Genomic DNA, 13,018 nt, shown 5'->3' with positions numbered 1-13,018 from the left:
GTCCTAACCACTGGACTGCCAGGGAAGTCCCTCCACTGATTTTTGCTCCCTGAAGCCTACTCACATTTACAAAACGTGCTCTGTTCAAAATTAGTGACAAGTGGAGGCCCAGCTGACTATTGTTTCCATCAGCTCTCTTTCCTTTCCTCCCCAGCTTAGCAGGGCAAGTGGTTCTGAGGTGGGGGAATGATTCTTCACTCTCTGCAGTTTACTGCCACTGCCTCCCCCCTGCCCCAACAATCCTTTCAGCACAGGAGATGGCTTTTCCCACCTGCCTCGGTACACTTAGGCAGTACTATGGGATTCTTCTGCTTCTGTGGAAATCATCCCTACTTCAGCATTACTCACGTTAACTTTTCAGAATGCCGTGGGGGTTTTGGAAGGATGGGAGAGCACACATCCATAAGCATAAGCATCTACACACATGCCTGTTTGGTGTGATGAGAGGACTGGTTCCTGGAAATAGGGGTGCTAACTAAATTAAGTTTAGTCTCATCTGCTAGGCAATTTTCTCTTTTTCAATCCCCTGATAACAAAGTTCTGCCAGCCCGGTTCCTCCATGTACCATTCACACAATTCTCAGTCAAGCTTCCCAGGCTGTGGTGAAGTTTCATAGGGTAAAACTATTTCTGCTATATTACTAATTGTCTGATCTTTACTCTGGGTTTCCTAGGCTACTTATTTGAGAAGAGCTTCAGTATTCCATAAAATATTCATTACCATTCAGTAGAATGCTTTTCCTTGACGTACTTTTGTGGCATTATCAACATTAGCATTGGTATACCTGTAGTCATCATTATAAGTTGAAATGGTTCAATAAAACATTAAAGAATAATAGAAAAAAAACAGATATAGTCAAACACGTTGGAAAGGGCCATTTAACTGAGGAAAGCTTAGCTTGGTAACTTTGAGTTCACCAGCTGAGAGTAAAGGAAATGACTTCTTACTCTAATAGATGACGGACCTGGAGAAAAATATATAACTGCACTGTTTGATATTATAGTGAATTCATATGCTGATATATTTAATATAAAACTATTTTTTGGTAGTTTTATACACAGAACTATAATGAGTCATTACTGCATAAGGCTGCTTTAACTGAGACATACATGCATACGGAAGAATTGCTCTAGACATCTAAATTCAAGTAATATTTCAAATTATATGTTTTCTAATTACTGTTTCATAACTTTTAAATTAGTAATGGCAAATTCTTAGGTAAACTGTTGATGGGTTTTTCATAAAATATGATCAAGGAACTTGAGGAGCAGAAGTTATTCAATATTTTTATCAGATCAAGACCAAACATTTTTAGATACTCTTTTCAAACAACAATTTTGATAGTTTTTAATTTGTTCTTTGTTTTCATGAATTTTCAGTCAAAAATCCTGCCAAATTTTATTGTAAGTTTATGGGTCTTCATTTTATTTTCTACTGCACGTTTAAATAATGTAACATCCAGCACCCATTTACTCATTCTTTATTTTCTCCCCCTTAGAAATCAGTGTGTCACTTCCACTCACATCTTACTAGCTAAAGCAAGTCACATGGTCACCCCTAATTTCAAGGGGGCAAGCAGTGTAATTCTTTCCTTCCTGTCCAGGAAAGGGAAGAAAACTGGAAATACTGTTGAACTCTAGTAATGCTACCATGCTACCTGAGAGGGAAAATGAATTTTTTCATTATAAAAGCTACCAGATTGCTCAAAAAACATTCCTTTAAAAGTGACAAATTTTTAAAGAAGAACCAATCACTTATTTCCCACCTCTGTGAAATATCAGCTATATACAGGTTTCTGGGCTCTCCTCCCCTTATGCCTTTTTAATTTTTTCATCATTGTAATCACACTGTAAATACTGTTCTTTGTACTGACCATCATGTCTTATCCATTTTTTATATTGCTGCAGAATCATTATAATTTTTGATTCTGGTGGAATCAAATGGAATTTTTCAATTAAATATGTTCTTAGAATATCTAATAATCCTTATTCTGATTTCAAATTTGTATTCAATTTAATTCTTAACCCTCACCTGTGTTTAAAGAAAACAAACCAATAAACCAATACACTTCATATCTTAAGTACCTGTAGGAAAACCTGGTCCTTCCTAAAATGCAAATTGTCCATGGCCAAACAAAAAGCTGCTCAGTTCTAAGAAAGTATTAATAAATTCTAAAGAGACAATTTATTCTACTTTAATAAGTAAGTAGCTTGAAAATCCTGGAAATAGAAAGAAAAAAAGAACAGAAACCAACTAACAGAATATGATTATTAAATTGCTCAACTAACATATTATTATATCTAAAGATGTCAAATTTTAAGAGAGTACAACAGTTTAAAAAATATCAGTTTTTACTTCATATAATTCTTTCTTACAAAACCAAAAGCTGAGGAAGTAAGACTAATGTAAGATAATCCTTCAGTTGTGAAAGTATTTATCACAAGTTCCCTTAAGTGAGTTTGAAATATAATAAATACGCACAAATTAAATTGCTTCAAAGCTTTTCTAGAGTGAACCTAAAATAAAAATTAGCAATTCCTGTCCTCAACTTTAGGATATAGAAGCAGCAGGCTCAACTATGAATAGTGACTATGAATAGAAGGCAAGAAAAAAACACAAACACACAAAACTGAGCCATTGGCAAGAAAGTAGCTTTCAGTTTCTAGTTGTTTAGGAAAAAATCTTGAGAATGCATCAAGGGAATCTATAACACCTGTTGCATGAAGAAAAAATGTACATTTAAAATGTCTCAGGGAATTCCCTGGCAGTCCAGTGGTTAGGACTCCACGCTTCCACTGCAGGGGGCACAGGTTTGATCTCTGGTTGGGGAACTAAGATCCCACATGCTGCACGGCACAGCCAAAAAAATCAAAATTTAAAAAAATGCAATTAAATTCTTATTTAAAAAAATAAGTGTCTTACCGTTTGTCCTTCAATACCACCTTGTTCGTCAACTTTTGTTTCGTCCTCATGAACTGAGTTAGACTCATTTTCTTGTTCTTTATACTTTTCTTGGAGATCTTTGCTGACTGCTGCTTCTACACTCTTAACTTCGTCTTTGCCAAAGTAAGTTACCGTGGACGTGTGTTCTTGTGGTGCTGTTGGAACAGGGCCTAATGGCGTGACATGATCATAGTGAGTATGTAGGAGTCGTAGAGCAATGTCAGATGTTGCTAATATCCTTGGAATTTCAAATCCAATTTGTGTCTCAGAGAATCTGATACTTCTGTACCTGTTAATTAATTTAACAAAAAGGATGAGGCTCTAGAAAATTCTATGTCTGTTGTAAATTTATACCTAAGCAGTATTTCTCTCCACTTCAATTTCACCACAGTTTTGAGCCCTGACCCATACTTGCTTTCTTTGCAGCATTTGGATCCAGTTGCTGATGTTACCTTCTCAAAACTCTCTCTTGGGATCCATGACTCCATACTCTTCTCCTCCATCTCTGGCAGCTCCTTCTCTGTTTCCTTTATATGGTCTCCTTCCTAAGCATCCCTTAAACGTTGATGTTACTTGACTCTCCATCCCGAGCCCTTCTTTCTTCTCCCTCTACATACTCTCTCTGGATATTATTATTTCTATGACTTCAATTATTATTTATATTATCAGGAGTGTTTAACATGAGTTCTATGTTTCCTAGGGGAAGAAGCATCTCTGAATGAACTTTAAAAGGTCCAAAAATGCCCTTACATATGTGTGAGCATATGTAATAAAGTTCATAAGAGTCTATGACTCCCCAAAAGTTAAGAACTATCAATCTGTATGACTCTGAAAAATATGTCTCCAACTCAGATTTCTCTCAATGCTTTCAGACAGTTGCACTTTGATGTGTCATAGGTACTTCAAACTCAGCAAGTCTGACACTGAGCTCATCATACTGACCACCCCCTGCTCTCTCACCATCACCATCAAAGTAAAACAAAACTTGTTCTGCTTCCACTATTCCTTATCTTAGTAAAAGATACCATCTAATTCTCTTCTTAAGCCTGGGTAGTTAATACAGGGATATTCATTTTACTTTTCTCTTTTAAAATTATACAGATTAATTTCCTTCATCCTTCTGGATATAACATATTTTACAATGAAAAAGGTTATATTAATATATTGACTCTGATTTAAACCAGAGTATTTTGTAGCAAATGTAACTTGGAAAATACTTTGTTCCTTACTTTTACTAAATACCAGAAATAAAGTCCAATACTTTCCACTGTCACAGGACTAGTCTTTTCAGAGGTGGGACCAGAACCTAGGCCTCCTAACTTTTATTCAGATCATTTTTTCCTAAAACTTGCTGTCATACTAACTCAATTATTTCGAAATGTTTGAGATAAAGCAGCAACCAAATGATCGTGAATTTATCATTATCTCTATCATTCCTCAGAATGATATTACTTTGTTGAAAATAATCGGGGAAACGTCACTTAAATTATCTAAAAAATAATAAATATGAAAAGTATTCTTTTTTGAAAGTATTATTTTTAACAGTTCACAAAAGATAAATTTTTTAAAAGTTTCAGATTGCCATGTAGAAAGCACCTACCACTTCTACTTTTTGGTGGGGAGGGAGGTTAAGTGGGTGAAAAGAAGAGGAGGACCCTGATATTTAGTCAGTGTATATTTGTGCTAGACACCATGCTATGTATGACCTTTACATGTGTTAACATTTAATCCTCAGCCCAATCCTATTAAGTTAAGTGATATAATCATCATTTTACTGTTGATATACTGAGGCATAACAAGGCTAAGTAACTTGCCTAAGATAAATGGCAGGTCTCTGAGTCAAACCCCAGTTGGCTGACTTTCTAACATGGGTTTTTATAAGTATGCCATGCTGTAATGCAACAGGCATCTGCCTGGTCATGTGACTATAATGTCTTCAGACCTACAGTATCACCCATGGGAATACCTTGGATTTTTCTTGAGGTTTGCCCATACATATAGAGTAACATTTTCATCTCGAATGACTTTTTCCATGTTTCCACTGTCCAGATCTGCTAAAGTACTAGCTTGCTGTAAGAGAAAAAGAAAACATTATTAAGATTAGAGGTCTCATAAATTATGCAATTTAGATAAGTTATTTCATCACTTAGGTGTTGGATTCCCTTCAATATTAAAAGAGTTATTTGGGGACTTCCCTGGTGGCGCAGTGGTTAAGAATCCACCTGCCAATGCAGGGGACACGGGTTCGATCCCTGTTCTGAAAAGATCCCACATGTCGAGGAGCAACTAAGCCTGTGTGCCACAACTACTGAGCCTGCATTCTAGAGCTCGTGAGCCACAACTACTGAAGCCCGCGCGCCTAGAGCCGGTGTTCCTCAACAAGAGAAGCCACCGCCATGAGAAGCCCGCACACCGCAACAAAGAGTAGCCCCCGCTCGCCGCAACTAGAGAAAGTCCACGCAGAGCAACAAAGACCCAACACAGCCAAAAAATAAATAATAATAAAAAAAGAAACCTTGAAAAAAAATAAAAATAAAAGAGTAATTTAGGTAAAAATAAGGTTCAATCAAAATAACAAAGAATTGTTTTAAAAAATTCTCTATACGATAAAAACATATTTACTCAATTAAATATGCTCCCCATTTTCTACTCAGTTTCTCTTATGGTGTCTAAGGATTGAAGTTGCTCCTGTATTCCCAGGTAGCACTTGTGGATTACTCTTAGGTTACCCTTTTCAATTTTAACATTATTGTGACTTTTCATTTTAACTATATACATGCTTCTTTATCCTTACCTTATTAAAATGTAGATTATACTACTGCAAAAGGTAGCCTATTTCTGAACATGCCAAGTTTAGAAAACAAAATATCCAGATGAGTCATGTGTTTTACTAGTCCAATACTTGATAATCAACATTAAACATACAATTTAAGGATGTTCTTAAGAATTCTTTTATAAAGACTAACATAGCTTGATGCCTATTGCTTAAGATATTAGTTCTTTCAAAGGGCTTAAATAAGTCAATACGTATTTGGTTCCTATAAAGTAAAAATTTAAATGTACTGGGAGTTGAATTTATTGTTTGTTTTTTTTTTAAGTGATTGTTCTGGGAATTCCCTGGTGGTCCAGTGGTTAGGACTCTATACTTCCATTTCACGGGGCACAGGTTCGATCCCTGGTGGGGGAACTAAGATTCTGCAAGCTGTGCCAGTGTGGCCAAAGAAGAAAAAAAAGAAAAGAAAAAAAAGAAATAAAAGTGATTGTTCTCCCACATTTTTTTTTCTGTGACATTAACTTTTTGAAGTGTCCAGGAGAGTTGCCTTGTAGAACTGTTCCACGTTGTGAATTTATCTAGCTGTTTCCTCATGGTTTAACTTGCTCCTCTGTTCCCTTTATTTTTTGTACCCTGGAAGTTAGGTCTAGGTAGGTTTAATCAGATTAGATGAACAATTTTCGGCAAGAAGGCACAATAGGTAATGTTGTGTTCCTCACATTGCATCCTATCAGGAGGCATATGATGTCCTACTGTTAACAATGTGGACTTGATCACTTAGTTAACGTGGTGACTACCCCTATCTCCCCTTGCAAAGTACATTTATCCTAGTCAGTAAGTAATCTGTGGTCTAATACTTTGGCACTATGAGAATAATGTGTTCCCAAACTTTTCGCCTACTTATTGAGGTAGCCATTGATGATCCTTATCAATTATTACATTGGGGATTGAAAAATGGTTATTATCTTACTGATCATTCCTTCCACATTCATCAGGTGGTATTCTTCTGTAAAGAACTGTTCTCTCTACCTGCCACTCCACTTTCTCCTTTCCATTTTGGAATGTCACTATAGACTCATGAATTTTTATTTTATTCAAGGTTCTATAATCCAGAGGTCCCCAACCTTGTTGGCACCAGGGACTGGTTTCGTGGAAGACAATTTCTCCACGGACTGGGGTGGTGGGGGGGAATGGTTCAGGCGGTAATGTGAGCGATGGGAAGCAATGGGGAGCGGCAGATGAAGCTTCCCTCGCTCACACACCACTTACCTCCTGCTGTGTGGCCCCGTTCCTAACAGGCCACGGACCAGTACCGGTCCTCGACCTGGGGGTTGGGGATGCCTGCTATAATCAGTTATAGTCATTATTCTTTCTGATATTCAAATTATCCCCAACTTGACCAGTGGGAGCTTCTTTTAGTCCTGTCTCTTTGGCTACGACTCCACTAGTCTTTGAGTATTTACTTGTTTTCTAGCACAAGATAACTCAAACTCATCTTTCAATAACAACCTTATCTTTCACTTTCCCTGCCCCAAACTGGAATCAGCCATTTACCACAATTAGACCTGGTTCCTTTTTATGGAATAAAAAGAAATCTTGTTCATACTGATACTTCCATTATAAATTTAACATTACGGTATTTTTTTCTAATCTTCTTTTCTTCTATATATCTTTTTTCTCTTAGAATAAAAATCTTGATTACTAATAATTATAATATATTTCCTTACTGGCTTTTTCTTACAATATAGATAAAATAGCTGCAAAATTATAATATGAATATTACTGCCAAGAATAAACTTAACAATAACAATAAGCCTTCTTTACAGTTTTTTTTTAAATTAATTAATTAATTAATTTATTTATTTTTGGCTGTGTTGGGTCTTCATTTCTGTGCAAGGGCCTTCTCTAGTTGTGGCAAGTGGGAGCCACTCTTCATCGCGGTGCGTGGGCCTCTCACTGTCGTGGCCTCTCTTGTTGCAGAGCTCAGGCTCCAGACATGCAGGCTCAGTAATTGTAGCTCACGGGCCTAGTTGCTCCGTGGCATGTGGGATCTTCCCAGACCAGGGCTTGAGCCCGTGTCCTCTGCATTAGCAGGCAGACTCTCAACCACTGCGCCACCAGGGAAGCCCTACAGTTCTTTTTATAATTAGAACATATTCTACCAAGCGTATAAAGGTGATTGTGTTCTAGACCAAAAGAAACCAAGAGAGAAAACAGCCAAAAGCAAGGTGTGACCTTACATTGTTTTCTGATTTAAAAAACAAAACAAAACAAAAACAGCTATAGAAGATATTCATGGAATATTAGGGAAAATTTAAATATGGACTGGATATTGGAATACATTATGGAATTATTATTAATTTTCTTAGGTATAACAATGGCTCTATAATTATTTGAATATTATCATTAGTACTAAGACATTTGGGAAAAATAGAGTGACTACCAGTAATTGTAATATTGTGTCAACTGATTTATCTAGAGTGTATAGCTAACATACAAGGTTTTGTGAATTTATTTTCATAATGGTCCTGGTAAACTTTAGCAAGTATAAGAAAAAAAAATCTATACTTTAGCTATACTGATAATGTTTCATTTCTTTAAAAATAAAATATTCACAGTTGTTAAATCTGGATAAATACATGTGCCTTAAGTTGTTCTACTGACTTTTCCATAACCTTTTAAATCTTCAAAAAAAATAAAGGACACTGGACTTTAAAAATTATATAATATAAAATTTTAACTCTTACAAAAGTCAATAATAACATATAAAGCAAAATATCACACTTACTCTGAGAAGTATTTCTGTGGCTATGTTAAACTTAAGATGAAGGAGCTCCTGCAGTTCTAGAATTGATCCTTGGTACTGTATTATATTTTTCTCTTGCAAATCATATGATGGAGCTTCCAATAAAATTAACTTCAATTTCTCAATTAACTATAAGTAAAAGTAAAAATATAAAGTAAAAATTTACGATTAAAGTAATCTGACACACAAAGAAAAAGTGAAATGGGGGACGTTTTATCACTTTTGAATTGAGGAACACATCACCAGTAAAACATATAAAAATACTTTCCTGTATTTATTCTATTATTTAAGATCCTGGAAAAAAAAATATTTCCTCCAAAAGCTCCACTATAAGAATTCTATACTATGTGTAACAGAGCTGTCATTAGCGAGCTGATAGAGGAGGCACAGCTTGTCACTACTTAAGACTGTGGAACAATAGAAACAATAACAAAATGATGATGAGGAGGAGAGTGAGGAGAAAGAGGAAGAGGAGGAGGAGGAGAATTACTAACATTTACTGAATGCTTACTATTTGCCAGGAACTGTTCTAAATGCTTTATATGTTTTAATCCATTTCATCCCATCATAACTCTATAAGGTAGGTACTGTTTATTGTGCCTATATTATAGATGAGGAAACTGAGGCAACCTGGTTCCACCAGTAAGGAGCTTGGAAGACACCACTCAATCCTAACAAGTGAAAAGCTGAACAGACTGAACAACCAACCACTATTCTTTGATCCATAAAAGAGGGGAGGACACAGAGCAAATCCCTGTCCCCAAGATTGGAGAGACCTACAGGTGACTACAGGGAGTCAGTTTATCAGAGCAGAATGTCAGGAGCAGAAACCACTGCAGGAACCAGTGCCAGGTCTGTAAACCTGAACTGTAAACGATGAATTGCTGGGAACTCAGGGTGGAAAACTCTGAGAGTTAAAAACTCCCAGAGGGGGGCTTCCCTGGTGGTGCAGTGGTTAAGAATCCGCCTGCCAATGCAAAGGACACGGGTTCGAGCCCTGGTCCGGGAAGATCCCACATGCCACAGAGCAACTAAGCCCATGTACCACAACTACTGAGCCCATGTGCCACAACTACTGAGACCGCATGCCACAACTGCTGAAGCCCGTGTGCCTAGAGTCCATGCTCTGCAACAAGAGAAGCCACCGCAATGAGAAGCCTGCGCACCACAACGAATAGTAGCCCCTGCTCGGTGCAACTAGAGAAAGTCCGTGCGCAGCAACAAAGACCCAACGCAGCCAAAAATAAAAATAAATTAAAAAAAAAAAAAAACCTCCCAGAGGATGAAGTCTTGGGAGGGTGAGAGCCCATAGTATTGTGAGACTTACCTGCAGGAGCTCAACCAGGTCCCCACGATAAATATGGGGGAAAGAAATTCCCTCCTGCGTCTGGCAGGAGGAGGGGGAAAGGAAGCATTTTGAAATACGCCAGAGCACTCTGTTCTTAACAAGGCTTGATCTCAGGGGAAATTAATTAACTGGAGCCTAACCTGCTGGAATTTTATCAGAGCCGAACTCACCTGGGGGAAAGGAAATACCTAACTCCAGCTGGCTCTAGCCATTCCCTCTCACCTAAGAGGGGATAAGAAAAATTAAAAACGCTTGTGAAGTTCACCGTCCAGAGGCATAAGCTTACTTAAAGACTGAGACCTAATCACAAGACTATAGAACTCTTCCCCTCCCCCAACCTACCTCACCACCACATTACTAAAGGCTTATTTACAGCAGTTCTTTTTACCCAGTACATCATGTCTGGCTATCAAGAAAAAATTAAAAGGCATACCAAAAGGTAAAAACCACAATTTGAAGAGACAGAGCAAACATCAGAACCAGACATGGCAGGATATTATAATGATCAAACCAGGAATTTAAAACACCTGTTTTTAATATGCTAAGGGCTCTAATGCATAAAGTATTCAGCATGCAAGAATAGATGGGCAATGTAAAGCAGAGAGATGGAAATCCTAAGAAAGAACCAAAAAGAAATGCTAGAGATCGTAAACACTGCAACAGAAATGAAGAATGTCTTTGACTTACTCCTTAACTGGACACAGCTGAGGAAGGAATCTCTGAGCAAGAGGATTTATCAATAGAATCCTCAAAAGACCAAAAAGCAAAGAGAACAAGGACTTAAAAAAACAGAACAGAATATCCAAGGACCTTGGGACAACTACAAAAAAAAGGAAGCACACACATAATGGAAATACCAGAAGGAAAAGAAAGAGAAAGGAACAGAAGAAATATTTGAAATAATAATGACTGAGAATTTCCCCCAAACTAATGTGAGACACCAAACCACAGATCCAGGAAGCTCAGAGAACACCAAGCAAGATAAATGCCAAAAAAAAAAAACCTATTTAAGCATACCATTTTCAGAATACAGAAAATCAGAGATAAAGAAAAACTCCTGACAGCAGCCAAAGGGAAAAAAACACCTTACCCTTAGAGGAACAAAGTTAAGAATTATATCCAACTCCTCAGAAATCACACAAGCAGGAAGAAAGTGGAGAGATATTTAGAGTGTTGGGAGAAATTAAGGTACAGCATGATCAAGGAACAACTAATAAATAGCAAAGTTTAATTTTGAACACTGACATAGATAACATACAGAAAATTTCTAAATTAAGAGAGATAGCTGCGTAATATGGGCTCAAGCCAGAAAGCTGGGCTTCCATCCTTGCCACCTCTTACCACTGGTGTGATTTGGGGCAAGTTATTTAACATCTCTGTGCCTCGCCTTCTTTGTTTGTAAAATGGGGATAACGGTGCATACCTCACAGGGTTATTGGGGGAATTCAGCAACAACATGAATAAACTGAACCAGGCTGAGAAAGCCTGGCATAGTAAATATTATATAAGAGTTTGTCAAATAAATAAATTTGATAATTTGGAACTTGGTGTTTACCATGCGATCACTGCTATCCAATTCTTTCTGTTAGTCTTGTGGCTTCCTGCTTTAGTTTCCTATTATTATTGATTACTCTCCTCATCTAGCTCCTGTTTTGTTTCACTTATCCTTTTCTCATCTTCCCTACTATTCATTACTTCTGCTTCTGTATCCCACATTCATAACAGGAAGGTGTCACATCCAGCTCATCACTGGTGAACTTTAGTACTACTTCCTGTTGCCTTCCTGCTAATCAAAGAGCAGCAGATTCCTGGACCAGCATCACGCTATGGCAGCTTCCCTGGGAGAGAGAATATGCAATGGCAAGAATACTGTATGATGAATCCATTAGCATCCAAACACTTCATGGGAGGCTCTTTGGAGTCTTTGGAAAGTCAGAGTAATGCCCATCTAAGGTCTCATAGGGGACCGTAAGCAAGTCACAACCCGTTTCTTCATATGTAAAATGAATCTCATAAGCTTGTTTTCCAGATTAAATTAGGTGAGCATGTTATGATCTTAACAGTCTGGAGTTATTCCATTTTATAGCAACATGGAGAAGAAGTAAACCACAGTGACAAGAAGCACAACATGGCAGAAATGGAAACAAAAAGCATTAGAGGATAAAAGGACCAAGAGGAGTGAATTCCTTCTAGTTTCTAATATTATGTAGGTGTGTCTAAGTGTGGATTCCTTTCTTTGTATCCTAACTTGGGATTTGTTGGGTTTCTGAGGATTCTGGAAAATCGTCAGCCACTATCTCTTTGAATATTGTCTCTCCCTCATTCTATGTCTCTCTGTCTCCTTCTGGTACTCCTTGTCAATATACATTTAGTCCTTTTTGCTCCATCATACATGTCTGTTAACTACTCTTTGATATTTTTCATCTCTTTATCTCTCTGTGCTGTATTCTGATAAATTCTTCAGTCTAACTCCTGACTCACTCATTATTAAGAATTCTCAGTAGAGACATTTTTGTTTTCCCTTCATTAAGCTAAACGTGAGCCAATCAAGCTCTTATCATCTCCCTTTGCAAAGTAGGTTTTCCCCTATTTATCCACATTACCTTTTTGAGGCTCCCAGCCATAAAAGTGTCTCTGATCCAACTTGCTACCTTCCTTGTACCCTAGGCTTTGCCTCCTGATTGCCCTTTAAACCAGTGCTAAGCCACCAGGGGTTAACAAATAGACACTCTCTGGGAGGCCACTGACTTTGAGACTTGCCCACTTTTCTGAATTGTTTTATGGCCTCCAAGATTCTCCTTTGCCTTCTTTTGAGCTAGGCAATGGATTTAAACGTCGTTAAAATGTTTTTCCTAGCATTTTTAAGTGCATTTGTAATGTGGTAGTTCCTCAGTTTAGCCTATCCATCCTATTTGCAGAAACAGAAGGTAGGATATTCTTATTCATCTTTGTACTTCCAGTGCGTAAAAGAGGTGCCTGGCTCATGGTTAACATTAAAAAAAAACGTGTAGTGAATCACTGAATAGTGCACAATTCTGGCTGAGGATAAAATCATACATTTTTGCACTCGAGTTATCTACATAAATGGATGCAACTTGATTTTTTCTTGAATTAGCTATACATACAGTTACTATTTCAAATTTATGTT

The 13,018-nt window shown here is 37.3% G+C and overlaps 1 protein-coding gene across 4 annotated transcripts in view; it reads right to left on the bottom strand.

The window, feature by feature from the left end:
- The window catches only part of DNAI7 (dynein axonemal intermediate chain 7), an 89,440-nt gene that overhangs the window by 53,624 nt on the left and 22,798 nt on the right, over window positions 1–13,018 (bottom strand). For all 4 annotated transcript variants that reach the window (XM_082419740.1, XM_082419742.1, XM_082419741.1 and 1 more), the window contains 3 exons: window positions 8,505–8,651; window positions 4,910–5,013; window positions 2,923–3,232 (listed from right to left, as the gene is read on the bottom strand). In XM_082419740.1, the coding sequence (XP_082275866.1) occupies window positions 2,923–3,232; window positions 4,910–5,013; window positions 8,505–8,651 (561 nt within the window). The remainder of the gene's footprint in view (window positions 1–2,922; window positions 3,233–4,909; window positions 5,014–8,504; window positions 8,652–13,018) is intronic.

Source organism: Balaenoptera physalus, assembly GCF_965194825.1.
Source record: "Balaenoptera physalus genome assembly, chromosome: 13".
NCBI classification, from domain to species: Eukaryota; Metazoa; Chordata; class Mammalia; order Artiodactyla; family Balaenopteridae; genus Balaenoptera; species Balaenoptera physalus.
Note: the sequence above shows the minus strand (reverse complement) of the source record. Positions and strands in the feature narration are given on the sequence as shown.